Genomic DNA, 19,842 nt, shown 5'->3' with positions numbered 1-19,842 from the left:
AGGAGCTCGGTGGCATATTGCCGCATGGAACAAGGAAACCAATGTCTCTCCCGCATATTGCAATATATCCCAAATCTATCAAGATTAGCGCTATATGTGCGTGAGATGTCTTAACTAATAAGGGGAAAGGATTCGTGATCAAACTAACATGGAACGCAGTTCCCTGCTAGCGGATGGCAATGTAGGCAGAGAAACACGGCATGCCAGCTCCTAGGGATTTGCTTAGTATCAGTAAGAACGTTTGAGCCTAGCTCTCAATCATAACATGTAGCTTCTTCTGCATCTCTACAAACCCAGTCTTTCACATCGAGGTGATACGGCATTTGCAACAGGACTAATCAGGTATACTATTCATAACATGCAAAGTTGTGTCTTTACACGACGATTCCTGAGAGCCGAACTTGAGAACTACTGTGAAGATCGAAACCGAAGAAACACTGACCGATTCGAAAGACGCTCGGAAGGACCGAATGAAAAGACCGCATTGAAGGACCGAATCCAATCACTTCACTGTAGGACCGAATCAGGTGGACATGTTTTGCCTCATGGCTCCCTGGTGATACTATCATCCCTCACAGGTTTTCAGCGATTAGTTCGACAAGGAATGACCCATGAAAGATTCCAAGCGCCGAGATACGACAGGAGTTCATGCACGAACCACACCGTATGCAGAGGCAGTAAGTTCACGGACGGGGTGAACAACATATAACACAACTTTCGTAAAGAGGCTCCATCGTTGCCGTTACAAGCAATTTTTTACTTTCATATCCTCAACAAAACTCGCTTTCGAATGTGCAACGTCTATATTTTTTCAAATTCAAAACATGTCAACAAGTCTACCTATTTCCCCTGAGGCACTGAGCGCGAAGGAATTGGCCACTATCGCGGAGAGTTGTGGAATATCTGTAAACGACATCGAGGACATCTATGAATGTACCGCGTTCCAGCTTTCCACTGTCGTAGATACCGGAGGCCATACCAGCCACGACTACACTTATCATCGGGCTTTGCTTCTTTCCTCATCAACTGATACCGACCGACTTTGTGAGGCTGTCGCTAGCGTTGTGGCACGCAACACAATTTTACGCACACGTATCGTTCCTTGCAGCCTCGGGGTGGTACAAGTAGTCTGCCGCAATGGAGGAGATGTTGAGCGAAGGTACGACACCCTGGAGGACTACCAAGAGCAGGAAAGGGCCCAGCGAACGTCATTTGTTGGCCCGCTCTTCAGGGTCGCGCTTGTGGATCGTACCCTACACTTCTTCATGCACCATGCTATCATGGACTACCTAAGCACACAAAGCTTATTTGGGGATGTCATGAGGCTCTCCAAAGGCGAACAAGTGACTGAACGTGCTCAGTTCAAGGAATTCGTTCAATACTGCCGAGCGATCGATAAGCAAAATGCGGACACGTTCTGGGCCTCTCGGTTTGACGGACCCGCCACCATTTATCCTTCAATCAAACCTGGACAGAGTCCAAAAGCATCAGATCGAACCAGTTTTACCATCCACTTGCCATCGCTTGAGAACGTTCCACACATCCAGATTCCCTCGTTCATTGAGTTGGCATGGGCTCTCGTGTTATCAAGCTATGCTGGAAGTGATATCGTGGCTTTCGGATTCGTCATGTCCGGCCGGACGACTGGTATTGGAAAGGTCAACTCTACACTAGGACCTACAGCAACTCTCGTTCCTATACAGATGAACCTGGACCGAAGTGTGACGATTCAATCACACCTCACGCACAGACTCCGCGAGCGTCGAAAACTTGCTCAAAGCAACGCTTTGCAGTATGGGTTATCCAATATTGCACGTGTAAGCGAGAACGCTAGAATTGCGACTGGATTCCAGACTGTGCTGAACATCCTTTCTGCTGGCTCGTTGACACAAGCTAGTGGGACAACGGACTTCGTTTTGGATGTCGCTAAAGATCCATCATACTACAGCTTGGCACTTTTCCTTGCTTTTACAGACGATCACATTCAAGTTGATGCAGACTTCGATTCCGGAATATTGGATAAAGATCTTGTGCAAAGGCTTCTCGAGCAACTCGAATATTTCCTTCAGGATCTTACCAGTCATCCACAATATCGCACACTCGACGAAATTCGACCGATCGGTGATTACCACCTAGAGACTGTATCAAAGTGGAACTCAGTATATGCTCCTATCTATGACAATTGTTTGCACGAGCTTTTTAGCAAGCAGGCCCTGGTACAGGAGTGCCGCCCTGCCATTGAAGCCTGGGATGGGCACGCGACTTATGCTGAGCTAGATGCCATGTCAAGTAAGCTCGCATACGACCTAGTGCAAAGGGGATTTACCACTGGCGATACTGCCATTCTCTATCTTGATCGTTCGTTGTTCGCGATCGTGGCCAGTATTGCCACACTCAAAGCTGGCGGAGTGTGTGTACCAGTCAACGTTAAACATTCTCGTATCCGGACAGAAAATCTTATCAAGGGCACCGGAGCCAAGTTCGTTCTGACATCGGACATAGAACGCTCCCAATCTGTTGACCTTGCTCCTAATGTCATCACAGTCAACGAGGCCTCGATAGCAGCGTTGAAAAAGACAGGCCCGCTCATCCTCCCGCACAGCTCATCCGAATCCGTGGCCTACATATTGCACACAAGTGGAAGTTCAGGCACGCCAAAGGGAGTGGTACTAGAGCATCGAAGTCTCTCGACCGTCATGATGGCCTTTGCAAAGTACTATGGCTTTCAGCAAAGAACACGTACCCTGCAATTTGCATCGCATGTGTGGGACGCTTCCCTAGGCGAGATCTTCGGCACGTTGCTTTCGGGTGGTACCATTTGTGTCCCATCTGAACGTGATCGCCTAGGCAACCTTTCCGCATACATCAATTCCTCCAAAGTCAACTGGACCACTCTGACGCCGACGGTGCTGCGCACACTTGATCCCGCTGATATTCTTACCCTAGAAGTCGTTGGTTCTGCAGGCGAGGCTGTCGATGCATCAGGCGTTGATACCTGGGGAACCAAAGTAAGATTCTTTAATGTTTGGGGTGTCAGCGAGGCATCGATGATCAGTACAGGTGTGCAATTGACACCAGATTCTATGTACCCTGACTCCATTGGCTTCCCAATCTGCTGCTCAGTCTGGATTGTGAATGCTGCAAAGGAAGAGTTAGAGCTTGTCCCGATCGGAGCAGTTGGCGAGCTTGTCATTGAGGGCCCAGGCGTGGCACAAGGCTACCTGAATGAAGATGCAAAAACTGCTGCTTCTTTCCCGAAAACGCCTATATGGGCACCGGAGCGGTCCGGTCAACCACCATGGACCCGACGTTTCTACCGGTCTGGAGACTTGGCAAAGTACAACCCTGACGGCAGTATTTGTTTGATTGGGCGACAGGACGACCAGGTCAAGATTAATGGGCAGAGAACAGAGTTGGGTGAAATCGAGAAGACAATCTTGGCACATGAAAACGTTCGGAGTGCTGTGGTGGTAGCACAGAAGGCTGTAACAGGAGGGTCCACTGTTCTTCATGCGGTTCTATCACTTCGGGACCCAACACTTCCCCAAGCCCGAGAGCTAGGGGTATTGCGCGTTGCCGATAACGATCTAAAGGACATTCAGGACTTTATCATGGCTAGACTGCCTGTGTATATGTGTCCACGATACTGGACGGTCGTAGAGACACTTCCACGATCTATGTCTACAAAAATTGACCGCACTGCTATCAAGGAGTGGCTTTCTCAAAGAGATGGGTCCGCTTCGGTGATTGACATTCACGCAGACTCTGGGAAGCCACTGACAGCACCCGAGTCTGAAGCAGAGAAGGCTCTTCAATCTGTTTTGTGCGATGTGCTAGCGCTGCCGATCTCTGAAATCGGCCGTGAAACTGGTTTCCTGAGTCTTGGCGGAGACTCTGTTACGGTATGCTTTGCAGGGATTGACCTTGCTGGAAGAGTGCTAACATTTTCATCATCCAGGCTATGCAAGTGACCGCCAAGCTCCAGGCCTTCGGGTACTTCATCGACGCCGCAAACCTTTTGAAGAGTCGTAACCTAGCGACAGTAGCGAGCACCGCATTGAGAGAAGATCAGATCACAGCAACAAAGATCGCTGAAATTCCACAAGAGACCGCTGAAAGCTCTGTCAGCCCCATACAACATCTCTTTCTTCATAACTCAGGACCTGCTTGTAGTCCCTATTTCAATCAATGCCTCACACTGGAGTTCCGATCGGAGACTAGCACAACGACCGTAAGAGATGCATTCCAAATGATCGCAACACAACATTCGATGTTGCGCGCCTGATTCGCCAAAACGGAGCATGAAGATTGGATGATGAGAATCGCCTCAGCTTCTGACTCCGCTCTGGTCTTTCGCTCTCACACCATTGAAGATGTCTGCAAAGCCTCTGACATTATAAAAAAAAGTGAGGCTGCCTTGAACATACATACTGGCCCTGTATTCTCGGTAGATTTGATTGAAGTTTCCAGCGGAAAACGACTATTGTTTCTAGCTGCGCACCACCTTGTTGTTGATATGGTATCATGGCGTATCATCTTACAAGACTTCGAAAACATCATACGCCAGTCAACGACAGCGCTAGGCAACGGTATTTCATTTCCTGCCTGGATCCAACATCAATCAAGTTCAATGTCAGGAAGCCTGGACCAATGGCCTCGTGCGGACTTGCAATTCTGGGACTTGGATATCGAGAAGTTTACTCAAGGCAGTCCCGTTCGAAAGGACTTCTGCCTAGATCCAGCCGTGTCTCAAATGCTACTCGGGCCATGCAACACGGCTTTCAATACAACAGCCACAGAATTTCTTCTCGCGGCTGTGGTCAAGTCATTCTTGGATGTGTTCCCTGATCGTGGTTTTCCTGCATTGTTCGTCGAGACACATGGTCGACAATCTGACAATACTGGCCTGGACGCTTCAAGGACGGTTGGTTGGTTTACGTCAATATTCCCCGTACTGGCCACACTAAACGCGGAGTCTTCAATTGAGCACGTCGTTGCAGCAATCAAAGATCAATATCGACGAAGTTCTGAGAACAATCAAGCCGCGTTCGCATCGCGCATGTCAGGGCCAGATCCACTGCGAAGAAGTGATCTCGAGATTTGTTTCAACTTCTTAGGACGGTTGCAGCAACTCGAACAACCTGATGGCCTCTTTAGATCTGTACCTGCCATGACTCCTGCCAACAGTAGAGAGCCTGTCAGAGATTCCATCTCCACAAGTTTGATTAGCGTAAACGCAATCGTCCTCGAACAGCGTCTCCAGTTTCATATCGAATACAATGGTCGAGCTTCTCACCAGGATCGCCTTCAGCGCTGGATAGTAGAGATGGAGAGATCTCTTAACACGATGGCAAGGCACTTCGCGGATAAAAACCCTCAACTCACGCTGGACGATATGCGTCTTCTCAAGACAGACTATCCAAGCTTGAGTAGTGTCAATCAGCATTTATCTTCTATCGGGATCGAGCCTTCTGCTGTGCAGGAAATTCTTCCATGTTCTCCTTCGCAGGAGGGTATGCTATTAGCGGAGGCCCGCTTTGAGGACAGCCCCTACTGGATGGAGACAGAATTGATATTCTCAACGTCTGATCCACACGAGTCACTTGATATTCAAAAGATTAGCGACTCTTGGCGAGCTGTGTGTTGGGCTCACTCCATTTTCCGGACGGTATTCATCAGCTGTCCTGCTTTAACTGGGCCCTTCCAACAAGTTGTTCTTTCAGACCCCACGCTCGACATATCGATTATTCACGACGCATCAGAGGTGTCAAAAAGTTTACGAAGACCCAACTTTACGGCAGCCCAACCACATCATCGTCTAATACTGAAAAGGGGTAATGAATCGGTTGTTAGTGCAACGCTAATGATGGATCATACACTTTGCGATGCTACTGCTGTTGCTCTATTGATACAACAGTGGGGCCTTGCCTACTCACAGCATGGACATCTCCAGGAGGGACGCAAGTTCTCTGAGTATCTTTCTTGGATTGAAGGTCAACAAGAGCCATCACGGTCATATTGGCAGAAATACCTCAGAGGAATTCGACCTTGCCTAGTGCTAACATCTGATTCCGATCCTGGTGCTGAGTCGGGTCTTGAAGCCAGCAGATACATCGACACCACCTTGGAAGATGCAAGCAGGATTCACACGTTCTGTCAGACCCAGGGAATCACTGTAGCCAACCTCATGCAAGTAGCTTGGGGCTTAACACTGAAACGAATCACTCGCGCTGCGACTGTGTGCTTCGGTACTCTCTACTCCGGACGCGACACTGTTGAGGGAGCAAAAGAGATCGTCGCACCTCTCATAAACATGCTCGTATGCAGGTTTGATATTTTACCCAACACGACAGTCAAAGATCTCTGCGTGGCGTCTATACGGGATACGGCCAAGTTTAAGGATTATCCAATATGTCCACTAGGCGCGCTCCAAGATTCCCTTGGCTTAGGCTCCGCTTCACTGTTTAATACCACCTTGTCAGTCCAGCGCGGCTGGACTGATAACGTTGCATTGGCCGATGGCCCTATCAAGATCAAATTGGCCAATGTGAATGATCCTACGGAGATATGACTAATGCACTGACACAAACTCTATGCCATATTTGCTAACGGCGATCTAGTTTGCGATTGTGGTCAACGTCCTGAATTTGAAAGACAGCATTAGCTATAGACTCCGTTATCGAATTTCTCAGATATCCGACGAGGTAGCTACGGAAGTCTCACAAACCTTCCACCTTGCTTTGAAGCTTATCCTTGAGGACGTTTCCAAATCAGCCGTCGCAGTCGCTCGATCAGCAGAGCCCGAACCAATTATACCAGCGCCACTATCACTCCTTGACAAAGCTGCAGCAGATGATATTCGACGGGCAGCAGCTTCTCAGTGCGAGACAACAAAAAGCCGGATTGAGGACATATTTCCTTGTCTTCCCATTCAGGCTGAGCGTTTCCAACGTTCGGGGCAGGAGCAAGACAAAGAGCGCAACTTCACACGACATATCTTTCGGCTCACAACAGAAGCCGATCTAGAAAGGCTTTGCGCTGTGTTTGACATCGCAGCGCTTGCTGTCCCCGCGGTCCGTACCAGAATTGTTTCCAATGATGGACGCCTGTTCCAGGTAGTTCTGAAGTCAGGCCCACGCTGGATGGACCACGACGACCTTGAAGAGTGTCTGGAATTAGACGGAAGACGTGGCGTTCGATTTGGTGGGCCGTTGTGTCATTTTGACCGGATTGAGGGAGACAATAACCAACACATTGTGGTTTCCATTCACCACGCCATACACGATGACTCGACCCTGAGAATGTTTTTCTCCTGCGTAGAATCGGCTTACCAGGGGGGGACCTTTGACAGACTGCTGTCTCTGAATGGCTTTGCGCATTACATGTCTGTTCATCACGCCGAATCTAATCACTGTCGCGCTTGGTGGAAATGGCTCGGAAGATCAGCTGACGAAGCTTCGACATGGCCACCAGCGCGCGCAGATCATACCAAAGGCACAACAATCGCAGTTAAGCGATTACAGATGAAATCAATCCTTGACCAAAGTGATCCTTTGGCTCTTGTTCAAGCCGCTTGGTCACTTGTCGTATCCAGACTGACTGGGTCACAGACGGTATTGTTTGGCACATTTGTAAGAGGACGCGAGGCATCGGTACCTGGTGTCTCTCGAATGACCGGTCCATTAGACATGGCAATGCCGTGCTTGATGGAACTACCTCCCCATGCTCAGATTTCGGAGATTCTAGGAACTATGCGAAGCCATTGGGCTGAGATTTGCCGCTACTCTCACATGGGCACGAACTTTGCTGTCAGCGAGAATGCAAACACGGCATTGGCGTTTCATAGCCTCCTGGATGTGAACTTCAATAAAGGAGAGACTGGCTCTCTATCACGGACGGTGCTTGACCCTCTCAAGATACCGGTTGTGGAAGTCACTCTGCCCAAGGCTAGAGCTGAGCTTACCGTTACTTGTAATTTGGAAAAGGAAAGCACAGCAATTGTCATGAGCTTCGATCCTCGCATCGTGTCGAATGATCAGGTAGATGCTACTCTACGCCAGTACGAACATGCGATAATACAGTTAGCGTCGAGCTCTTCCGTAGAGCAAGGGGTCACATTGTCGCAATTGAAAAAGCTCAGCGACTATGATGTTCACTTGCTTAAAAGCTGGAACTCTCGAGCCCCAGTTGGAATCAACTCAACTCTCCATGGGTGTATCAGTGAAGTGGCAGCCCGTCAGCCAGCCGCGATGGCGATTCGATCTTGGGACCGAAACCTGAACTATGAACAGCTCGACAGTCTGTCAGATAAGCTCGCAACCCAACTTGAACACTACGGGGTCAAGCCGGGCAGTGTCGTGCCATTGTTATGTGAGAAGTCCACTGCCACCATAGTAATTATGTAAGTTTGTCATAGACTGGAAACTCGGAAGGAATGCTGATCTAATCCCAATCAAGGCTGGGCATCATGAAGGCGGGCTCGGCTATGCTTGGTCTGGATGTCAATCATCCCCTCGACCGCTTATCTGCAATATTGCACGATGTCAATCCACCACTGCTATTGAGCAATTCCTCAAAAGGTGAAGAGATTGCTGGACTGGGATACAGAGTCATTCGACTTGACGCGACTCACATCGAAAATCTTCCCACCTCGACATGTTTTCGAAGTGTAGCTGTCCAACCCTCAGATGGAGCTTACGTGATTTACACGTCCGGAAGCACTGGTCAGCCCAAGGGCATCATGGTCAACCACGAAAACATCCTCGGAAACTTTCTGGATCTAGGTGATCCGCTTTGTATCAATGAGAGTACAAGGATGATGCAGTTTTCCAGCTTTGCTTTTGACCAGTGCATCGGAGAAATCTTTTTGCCGTTACTATATGGGGGAACACTTTGTGTTCCATCAGAAGAGGAGCGCACAAACGATCGAGAGGGCGCAATCGACAAATTCCAGGCGACCTATTCATTCATGACGCCTTCGCTAGCGCAGATGCTCATACCAGCCCGCGTTCCCTCACTGCAAACACTCGCACTGGGGGGCGAGGCTATCACACAGGAATGCTTCAGTCTCTGGAGAGGCCACGTAAGACTATTGAGTGCTTATGGTCCTGCAGAGACTGCTTGCTTGTCATCATGTCCTGTCGTGATGCCCGAAAATATCTTGAATATTGGTCGCCCGCATTGTGCGCGGTACTGGGTCGTAGATCAGGAAGACCACAATGTCCTCCAGCCAATCGGCGGCACAGGAGAACTATTGATTGAAGGCCCAGTCGTGACCAAAGGCTATCTCAACAACCCTACACAAACTGAGGCTACATTCATCTCTGCTGAGTCTCCGCCTACGTGGGTAAGAGACCTTGGACTATCCTCCACTCACAGATTCTACAAGACTGGCGATATTGTTGTTCAGGAAGCGGATGGAACAGTATCTTACCGGCGCCGAAAGGATTCTCAAGTGAAGCTACATGGAAACCGGATCGAATTGGAGGAGATTGAGTACCACATCCGCCGTCATTTAGATGCACAGTGGCTACTAGCTGTTGTTCTTAGCAAGCCAAATGGCTCATTGGATCCTGTGCTGATTGCATTCATGTCCGAAGCTGCTTCCAACACCAAAGTTTCGCATTCGATGGGGACAAGCAGCGTAGATGATTTGCTCCCTCCACGACCACGCAATTGGGTTACAACTGTGCGAGACAGCATCGCAGACTCACTCCCGGCGTATATGGTTCCCGACTATTATGTTCCAACAAAATCGTTAACCCTGAACGTCTCTGGGAAACTGGACCGAAAGCGATTGGCCAATCTTGGTGAAAGGTTGAGCATTGAAGTGCTGCAGAACTACCATTGGCGTCACGAGTCACCTAATTCACCGTATTCTGTCTTGACAGAGAGAAGGATACTACCACCGAATCCGAGAGAACAAGCAATGCAGCGACTGTGGTCGCATGTGCTAAAAGTTCCCGAAAGCTCACTCTCACCCACAAGCGATTGGCACTTGGTCGGGGGCAATAGCTTGAGAGCCATTCAGCTTGTCGCATCTGCACGTCATGAAGGTTTTGCGATCACAGTAGCTGACGTTTTCCGGAACCCTATCCTAGGTCAGCTAGCCAACATGGTCGTCAAGGGTGAAGTTGGACAGAAAGAACCCTCAAAGCTACCTGCCTTCGCCTTGGTTCGCGACTATGTCGACGCTGCTCGCGATCACGCATGTAGGGCTATTGGTATACCTATGGCCCAGATTGAGGACATTCTTCCATGTACGCCACTGCAAGAGGGCATGATCGCTGTTACTTCAAGAAGGTCCAATGCCTTCATTGGAAAGACAGAACTGGAACTGCATTCTACAGTCGACATTAAACTTTTCAAGCGAGCGTGGGAGGAGTTGGTCGCGAATACTCCAATCTTACGGACCCGCATTGTCGATATACCAAATCGGGGACTTGTTCAAGTCGTAGTCAACCAGCCAGTTGAGTGGATAGCCTATGACCAGGATGAACATTATCAGGACCCTTTGGAGGGTAGTATGCCACTAGGAGCACCACTTCAACTTGTTGGGGTCCGGCAGAAATCGAACGGTACGTGGTACTGGGAGGTGGTATTACACCACGCTATCTACGACGGCTGGAGCTTGAGCCTCATTATTGATGCGCTGAAGTCAATATACTTTGGACTTCCTAGCCCAAGTTTGCTGTCATTTGATGGATTTGTGAAGGAACTACCTCAGGCCCGTTCAGAAGCCGGGTTGACATTCTGGAGGAATCAATTTTCCGACTTGAACGTGAAGCATTTTCCCAGCCTACCGGCGGCGTCTTACAGACCGGAGCCGGACGCTGAGCATCGGCATATCATCGATCTTCCAGGGCCTCCTATGGGGTTCACTCTAGCCACAGCAGTACGGGCAAGTTGGGCGGCCATTCTTTCGTTGTATACCGGTCGAGCTGATACAGTCTTCGGCTGTGTTTCGAACGGCAGGCAAGCGAACATACCAGGCATCGAGCGTATCGCTGGGCCTACACTTGCCTCTTTCCCTATACGCATCAAGGTGGAGCCCGAAAATACGGTCCGTCAATTTCTTCTAAAGGTCCAAAACCAAGGACTACAGATAATGCAGTGGGAGCAAACCGGTCTGCAAACGATTGCCAAAGTCAGCCCCGAAGCAGATGCAGCTTGCCGATATCAGACCCAGCTCGTTTTCCAAGATAGCTTGCCGGAAGCAAAAGAGGAAAGCCAACTGTTCAAATCGAGTCGGTTCGTTCACCAGGATAGGCAGCATCCGATGAGTGCGTACGGAATACTGCTTGTGGTTACGGAGGGCAAACACAATATTGAAGCTCAATTCGTTTTCGACTCAAACGTCATTGATAGTCGGGCGATATCAAGATTGGCCATACATTTCCAGGATATCTTGCAGCGGGTATGCTCACCGAGTCTGCAAGAGTCTACCACGGTTTCAGAAGTTCAGGAAGCTGGTGATGCCGATCTTAGATCGATTTGGGACTGGAATTACTCGGTCCCTAAACCAGCGCTCGAATGCGTCCACAACATTCTTTCGACGAAAGCCCAGAATCAGCGCCAGGCACCCGCTGTCGACGCTTGGGACGGTAAATTGACTTATGGAGATTTTGATGACTTATCCACGGGTCTGTCGTCTCATTTGATCAATCTGGGCGTTACGCAGGAAATAATCGTACCTCTATTTCTGGAGAGATCTTGTCTTACACCTGTTGCAGCTATGGCTGTTATCAAAGCGGGTGGGGCTGCGTGTATTTTGAATGTCTCGCAGTCAAGAGAGGAAATACAGGCGGTTTTGAGTACAGTTCGTCCTGTGGTCATGATGGCCTCGGAGGCGCAGTACAAAAGCGTTTGCCAACTTAGTAACGTTCCTGTCGTCATGGTCAGTCGAGAACAAGTTGAACGCTTCCTTACTGCGACAGTAACAACCAAGCGCTCAATAACATCTTCTGACAACGCACTCTATGTAACTTTCACATACAGTACCCCGGGGACACCGAAAGGCGTCGTCGCAACACACGGTAATCTCAGCAGTGCTTTTGTGCACCACTCCAGAGACCTCAACATGAAGCCCGATAGCAGAGTCTTGGATTTCTCGTCTTGTTCATCCGATGCATTCTGGTTCAATCTCCTCCACACACTTCACAATGGCGGCTGCATCCTACTTCCCACAGAACAAGACCTACAGAGTAATGCGTCTGAAGCAATCAGTCGTTTCAAACCAAACTACATCCATTCAACTCCAACGATTATGGAACACGTAAACAGCCAAGTGCTTGGCGACCTCGAAAACGTCAATCTCACCGGCGAAACAGGTGCGGATGCACTGGTATCAAAATTGAGGAGTACAGTGGCTCGGGTGAGCAATATGTACGGTTCGTCTGAGAGCACTACTTTTGCGTGTTTCATGAAGGACTTCGATAACCCTACACATATCGGCACCGCAGTCGGATCTGTTTCATGGGTCGTCAACCCTTCCACGAATCGGTTGACACCCATTGGATGCATAGGAGAGCTTTGTCTTGAAGGTCCACTGATTGCGCGTGGTTATCTAGACAACGAGCAGAAGACAAAAGCAGCCTTCGTCAAGAATCCACCTTGGCTCCTGCAAGGCGTACCGGGCGATCAACAGAGTGGCCGAGAGGGAAGTATATATCGCACTGGGGATTTGGTCAAATACGAAGAAGACGGTTCCTTGACATTCGTTGGACGCAAAGACAATCAAGCTACCCTTGGTGGGCTCATGATCGAGACAGATAAATTGTGCTCGCGCATAGTCCGGCATCTGAATGAGACAGGTCAACGCAGAGTTCTCAGGGTGATTGCAGAGTTTCCGTCAAACGGACAGAGTTATGCAATCGTGTTCTTCGTTGTGCTGGAAGGCGCAAACACTATGTCAGAAAGCGAATTACAGCACTCAGTCATAGAGATGACAGCTGGACTGGACGGGCATCTGGAGGACCTCCTACCTCGATCGAATATCAGGATCGTTTACCTTCCGTTGGCTAGCACACCATTAGCATCCACTGGTAGAGTGGACCACCGAAAGCTTTCAGCCTTGGCCACTTCGCACCTGCATTCACAGCCTGGTCAACCCGTCGAAACTATGGAGACGCCATTCGATGATACCGAGTCTGCATTACGGAAAATATGGAGTGAGGTTCTTGCTGTACCAGTACGCGAAATCTCACTTGATTCCCGTTGGATTCGAATTGGAGGCGACTCCATCACCGCAATGCAAGCTGTTGGAAAAGCTCGAGACCTGGAAATCAATCTCCAAGTATCCGACATCATCAAGCTGCATACCATCCGACGTATCTCTGCTGCGATCAAGAGCAGGAGTCATTCTAAGACGAGTCAAAAGCTGACTACTGAGGGCACTCGGTTTGCCTTGGCACCAAATCAGCAGTGGTACCTTGAGCACCATCGCATAGAGTATTGTTTCGATGCTCCTTTTCTTCTTGCCTTTACTCGAGTCATAACACCTGAAGAACTTCAAGCCGCTATCCGAGCCATAGTACAGAAGCACAGTATGTTGAGGGCCCGCTTCACAAAAACGGCTTCAGATGTGTTCGAACAATGTATTCAGCCCGACTCAAGCGCGTGTTATCACTTTGCCAGCTACGAAGACATTCACCAAGACCAAGTAGGGGTCCTCATTCGGCGCCAGCGAGAACGACTGAATGTGGAGGCAGGGCCCATGCTCGTTGTCGCGCTGTTCGAGCTAACGGACCATACTCAATCTGTGTTCTTGAGCGCGCATCATTTCGTCTCGGATCACATGTCTATGCAGATAATCATATCGGACCTGGGCGATCTTCTATCAAACCGGCCGCTACAACCCATGAGATCTACCGAATTCCAGTCATGGCTGACTGCTCAACGCAAATACGCAGAAAAGCACCTTCATCCTGATACCATTCTTCCCCACCATCACAAGGTTACTGGTCCGCAACTGGGATACTGGGGTTTGACCGACGAAGCTATCACGACAAATCCTAACATCAGAACCCTCACCATTGATGCGACTACTAGCTCGCTGATTCTGAGCGCCGCTGATCGCATATTCCGGGCCAAGGTAGACCAGATTTTAATTGCGGCACTACTATACGGCTTCCGCCAAGCCTTTCCAGATCGTTCTCTCCCACCCTGCGTCACCACAAGTCATGGACGTATAGCTCCCGCAGAGCTTGAAGTAGAATTGAGTCAAGTCGTGGGTTGGTTCACTACACTGCTTCCTGTGCGACTAGCCGACTCCGAACAGAGCCTTCCCGGACTCGCGGCAACGGTCAAGGCCGTCAAAGATGCCAGTACGAACCTGTCGGATCGCGCTTGGGAATCGATGGCCTCGCGATACCTACATCCAGCTGGCAAAAGTCTCCCAACAGAACCCTTGGAAGAGCTTTTCCTCAATTTTGTCGGTGATTTCAAGCAGGTTAAGCAAGAAAACTCTGTGTGGAGGATACTGCCTTTACCCCCAGACTCAGAGCCAGAAAGTGTCCGAAGTGTTCGATTTGCATCTGCGTTCGAAGTCCATGGAATTTATAGCAGTGGAGAGCTGGTATTCACGATTAGGACAGTCTTAGAGGATAGGTTTACGGAAAGGTTGATGGAATGTTTCAAAGAAGCACTGGTGGAAATTGGTACTATGAGCTAGGCGGTGTCCATGGAGGATCATGAGGATCATGAAATCGTCGCATGATTATGATCATGGTCACTCGAGAGGGATTGTTCGATGATGCTAGGTAGAAAAATAGTGACTAGATTTCAGTGCACTCATCGGAGTTTTCATGGCAACGCAAACAGTCCCTCGCTGGGTGATTCATCTTTGGAAGCCGACCACATGGGGGTAATTCTGAGCCTAATTGGAGGGCTCATCTCTTTTTCATGCTCCTGTCGGTGTTCATGAGAGCATATCGCACATCAAAACACTTGCATCAGACATGTACCCTATCTTATAAGAAGCTTCTGGGAAGTTTGACACGGGGAATGACTGTTAAGTCTTCCAAGATGCAGCAGGCGAAAGGTAAGCATCGGTTAGAACACCCAGTGTACGCCGAACACGAAAACATCTCGAGACTTCTTCGGCACGATACTGCTCTGCCTATCAAAAGCGGCTATTCATCGGCTCAATCAGCGCTTCTTCAGCCTCAGTCAAGCGATTGTTGCGAACTATGCTCAATCATTGCTGAAATTAAACTATAAACTGTTTACATACATCAAGCGCTCCTCCACTGTCTCCGGCTATTCTAGATCATCAGGGCGGTGACTGATTACGTGTTAATCCGCTGCTCAAGCATTTTGCGGTCGACCTTGCCGTTCTGGTTGATAGGCATCGTATCCAGGATAGTAAGTGTGCTGGGAACCATGTAGACAGGCAGGCGGGCTTCAAGGAAGTCGAGAAGCTGTTCTTGGGTTTCCTCATCTACCATTTCATCATTCGCGTGCACGGTGACAAACCCGGCGAGGCGAGTGTTGTTGCCATTGTGTCGCTGCAAGACCATCACCGCATCTCGCACCATTGCGTGGCTCATGAGGACCTGCTCTATCTCGCCCAACTCGACTCGGTTTCCTCTTATCTTGACCTGGCCATCTATGCGGCCTATGAACTCTAGCAGGCCATCGATGGGGCGGTGACGGACGTAATCGCCTGTCCGGTAGGCCCGGACTGTCTCGCCCCCAATCTTGACTGCGAGAAACCTGTTGATATTGCGCTGAGCGTCGGTATATCCCCGTGCCAGACCATCGCCCGTGAGAACTAACTCTCCAATCACCCCAAGGGGCACAAGTTGTAGCTTCGAATCCATGACATGAGCGCCAGAGTTGCTAAGCGCACGACCGATGGGTACCCCGTTCGTGTATTCTTCATCTTTCGATATGAGGAAAGAGGTGCTGAAAGTCGTGTTTTCGGTAGGGCCATAGCCGTTAACGACCTTGCCAATCTGCAATGCTTTCATAGAAAGCATATCGTTTGGGAGCAGTGCTTCACCTCCCAGACAAAGCATATCAAGCTCCGAGAATATTCCAGAAGATTGCAAAGCGTAATATCGAAACAGAGCCGGTGTCATAAGGCTGTCCTGACATGGTGTTGATGAAATGTTCGTAGCACAGCCTCAGGATCCAAAACCGACATTCTGTCGATGCATACTAGCGTCCCGCCGCGAAGAAGAGACGCATATATCTCCCACGTTGATCCATCAAACGCAAGTATCGCCATATGAGCCATGACGGGGGAGGATGGCAGATGCTGTACAAGGTTGTTGTCTCGTACCAAGCGCACTATTCCGCGATGCTCCACCATAACTCCCTTAGGCTGTCCCGTTGAGCCTGATGTGAACATAACATAGGCCAGGCTCGTCGCGGACGGCCCTCGTGGCGTGGTAAGCGTATGCTGAGTCGAATCGTCGCGAGCCTGCTCATCTAATGCTTCGGCAATGCTAATAAGCTCAAGGTCGCTTGCCTTGACATCGGGAGGTTGCTCATCTGCTCCAACTAAGATAATCCTTTTTCCTCGCATAGAAGAAAGGATGGCTTCCACTCGTGCTGCTGGCGCATTAACATCAAAAGGCAGATAAGCTAGATTGGCTTTTAGTATGCCCAACAACGCGACAATAGTCTGACAGCTTCGAGCAGCGAACACGCCTACCAGTGTCTCGGGAGCCAGTGAACGCTTATACAACCAGCGCGAAAGCACATCGGATACCATGTCCAGCTGTGCATAGGTCATCTCAGTCGAGGCATCCCTTACAGCGACCCTGGATGGACAAACCCTGGCCTGCTCGCGGAAGATGTCTACAACGCTCGAGTCGCGCGGGTAGGCTGTCTTCTCGACCTGTAAAAGCCCCATCTCGTCCAGCTTCGAGTAGTCGGTGTCACGCATCAACGGGAGGGAGGCAATGACTGCGTTCGGGTCGGCTAGACACGACTCAAGGATACGGGAGAAGACTGAGAGCATGTTCTCAATCGTCTCGGGTGCGAAAAGATCAGTCGAGAATAGGGCAGTGCCTAACATGCCGTCCATCTGCTGGTAGAAGTGAAGTTCCAGGTCAAATTTCAAGGCTTTCCCATCGCCCAGAAACTCCGAATCTATGCCCCCCAGTTTCAGGGGTCCTAAATCGCGCTGGGAGTGCTCGGCGAATACAAGCTGAACTAGAGGATGGCGAGAAAAGTCTTGGTCATTCTTAAGCTTCGAGACAATGATCTCAAAAGGGACATCTGCATTGGCTTGGGAAGCAGCGGCCACTGTGTCCACCTGCTTAACCAGCTCCTGAAAGGACTCGTCTCCAACAATGATGCGAAGACATTTCATATTAGCAAGGACTCCGATCGTGTCCTTGACCTCCCATCCGGCCCGATTTGCGTTCACAGTGCCGATTGTCGCGTCTTCTTGACCGGTGAGGCGGAAGTGCATCGCCCTGAAAGCAGCGAACAGCACTACAAACTGCGACACTCCGTGCATCTGACAGAAGCGTTGCAGTTGGACATATAGCGGGCCACCGATCTCAAGCGATCGAGTGCCAGCCTGTCCAGATAGAGCCGCCGGTCGGGGCTTGTCGCAGAGCATCTCTGCCGGACGGCTTGTCTGCAACTGCTCGACCCAGTACATCAATTGCTTGTCGTACTCATCAGTCCTGGCGTTTTGTCTCTCCCGCATGGCAGAGTCACCATAATGATTGGGCAGTGCCTGCAATTGGGAAAGCGAGTCATGGCGAATGCAGCGCTCATTTGGGAGGACCTCATGGCTCTTTTCCAAAATAATATGGATATCGGACGTGTCCACTTTGGATTGAGGGCGTTCAGACATGTTCTCTTTCGTACAAGTAATTGATAATCTGCTATATGCAATGCGTGTTTTACTGTATCAACGATCAGACAATTGTGTGTTGAAAAACGTCAAGGTATTCACTCAACACAAAGCCGTTAATGAGATAACTATATGTGTTTGACGCATCAGATGTAACCCTGGTCCATTTGCATACAGTGAACTCGGATGAATACCCTCAGACATGCCTCCATGTTCTTCACATAGGCCCGAATCTTTTTTAACAATACAGTACTTCCGGTTCGGTCCGAGTACGTTTAGAGTTCCGAGATTGGACCGCGTCTGTGCACTGTCTTCAGATAGGCTACACCTATTCTGCGTTATTCATAACCGTTGTGTTTCCCGACACGAGCCAGGCCAACCGCCCGGGACTTTCCGCTCCAGTTGCATTCACCGACAGAAAGGGCTAACTGTTGCTTACCTTGTCACAATAGCAACGCGTGAACTCGGTACCATGAAGCCGCACGCATTCCTGCAGGTCGAGGCAGACCTGGTACATGTCCATCGCAGGGGGTGCTGGCATCGTAAAGAACATTATAACAAAATTGGCCAGGTCACGTGGAAATGAGAGGTGCCAGACGCGTTAAGACACCGATAACGCGATTTGAGCTACCGGTTCGCCATCCTTAGGACCTGGGAAGATACCTATGAAACGGGGCCAGCTTGCGCCAAGTCAAGTGATCCGCGCCTTCCGCTTTTCCGTAGCTTCAACTACCCGACAGATCCACAAGGTCTACTTTGAAGAGCATATCGTAGCTGTAGTCACGGTCTCCCGAATCTCTAGTAGGCGATACGAATTCGTAAATCAAGAATAATGAAACATTATATATGTGGGGGCGATGATGAGGGCCCCGGGTGAATGATTCCCGCATCAAATTGGCGGCGGCGAAGGTCAAAGGGTCTACAAGCAAATGCAATGATCGAACTGAAAAGCCTATTACCATCAGTTGCCATTTCACCAGAATATTCGCAGTCTGTTCAGCGAGATACAGAATGTGTTGATGCGCCCAAAAACAACTACCACTGCGAGCCCTGTGGTGAGCAAAGGCGAAGACAGCAGTCTCCACACCTTCATCTTTTAGCTTCGTTCAATTCCTGCTTACTAAGCTACTGCTGCGAGACCCAATTAGCATATGCGCCACAGCGACTCTTTAGAGCAAGATGACGTTACTGAACGTCGTTCAGTTCATCCCCGTCAATTATGCGCAAGCTTTCTCAGCCCATGTCTCTAAAGCCACAGACACTTGTCGTTTTTGATCACCCAGGATACCTACTCAGCGTGTTCAGGTAAACTAAGAGACTGTATCATACCGCTTGTTGTTAAACCGTGCTTCATATTCTCAAACAAGATTGGAGCGGGAGAGGCTGTCAACGAAAGCTACTGCTATCTCAATATAACGTGCAACTGCCCTTCTTCTGACTAGCACTTCATGCACAGTATGAAAATGAGGCAGAAACACCGTAGGCCAAATTCGATGCATTTTCCTCCACTTCTCCAAAATATTGTAGCTTGGCTACTCCCCCACACTAGGTCTCTGCGCTCAGTACAGGCGCAATTTCACTGCCCTTTTCTCAAGCTTGGATGTTTGCCCTCACCAAGGTAATTCAAAGTTACAGATCCTTTGCCAAAGCGTTGCTGCATAGGAATTCTGGAGTCGGAGAGGTGTTGAATCGCAACATTCCATGTGTCACTTCCCAGTGGGAATTTTAAGAGTAGAATAGCCGATACGAAGCTGGTCAGTTTCTAGAGGTGCAAGATGTATGGTGTAGTTGATGGTTTGGCTAAGCAGGTGATGCGCGAGCTTGCACTTGGTAGTTTCCGTATTTGAGGCCATGGTGTTGGACTGATAGGAGGTGAAGATTCGTTTATTGGAATTTTGATCCAAAAAAGACTTTGCATCTCCCTGATAGGCCTCATAAAGATCTATACAGTCAAAGTATGTCGATCAATCGTCGTCACTCGGGCTCTCGTCATCTCTGGCACCAGAAATGCGTGACATTTCCAA

General features: G+C 49.5%; 2 protein-coding genes across 2 annotated transcripts; one reads left to right on the top strand and one right to left on the bottom strand.

Moving 5' to 3' along the window:
* Nucleotides 1-824: 824 nt before the first annotated feature.
* SNOG_09488 (hypothetical protein) lies at nt 825-14,671 on the top strand (the record flags this gene model as incomplete). The annotated part of the gene is made up of 6 exons (XM_001799728.1): nt 825-3,902; nt 3,959-4,172; nt 4,494-5,638; nt 5,918-6,547; nt 6,621-8,401; nt 8,458-14,671. The coding sequence occupies 6 exons, from the start codon at nt 825-827 to the stop codon at nt 14,669-14,671; spliced, it is 13,062 nt and encodes a 4,353-aa protein (XP_001799780.1).
* Nucleotides 14,672-15,287: 616 nt separating this feature from the next.
* SNOG_09487 (hypothetical protein) lies at nt 15,288-17,818 on the bottom strand (the record flags this gene model as incomplete). Its single annotated transcript, XM_001799727.1, has 2 exons — nt 15,288-15,956; nt 16,295-17,818. 2 exons carry the CDS (start codon nt 17,816-17,818, stop codon nt 15,288-15,290), a joined length of 2,193 nt encoding a protein of 730 aa, XP_001799779.1.
* Nucleotides 17,819-19,842: the final 2,024 nt, after the last annotated feature.

The sequence above is a fragment of the Parastagonospora nodorum genome (genome assembly GCF_000146915.1).
Source record: "Parastagonospora nodorum SN15 chromosome Unknown scaffold_15, whole genome shotgun sequence".
In the NCBI taxonomy this organism is placed as follows: Eukaryota; Fungi; Ascomycota; class Dothideomycetes; order Pleosporales; family Phaeosphaeriaceae; genus Parastagonospora; species Parastagonospora nodorum.
Note: the sequence above shows the minus strand (reverse complement) of the source record. Positions and strands in the feature narration are given on the sequence as shown.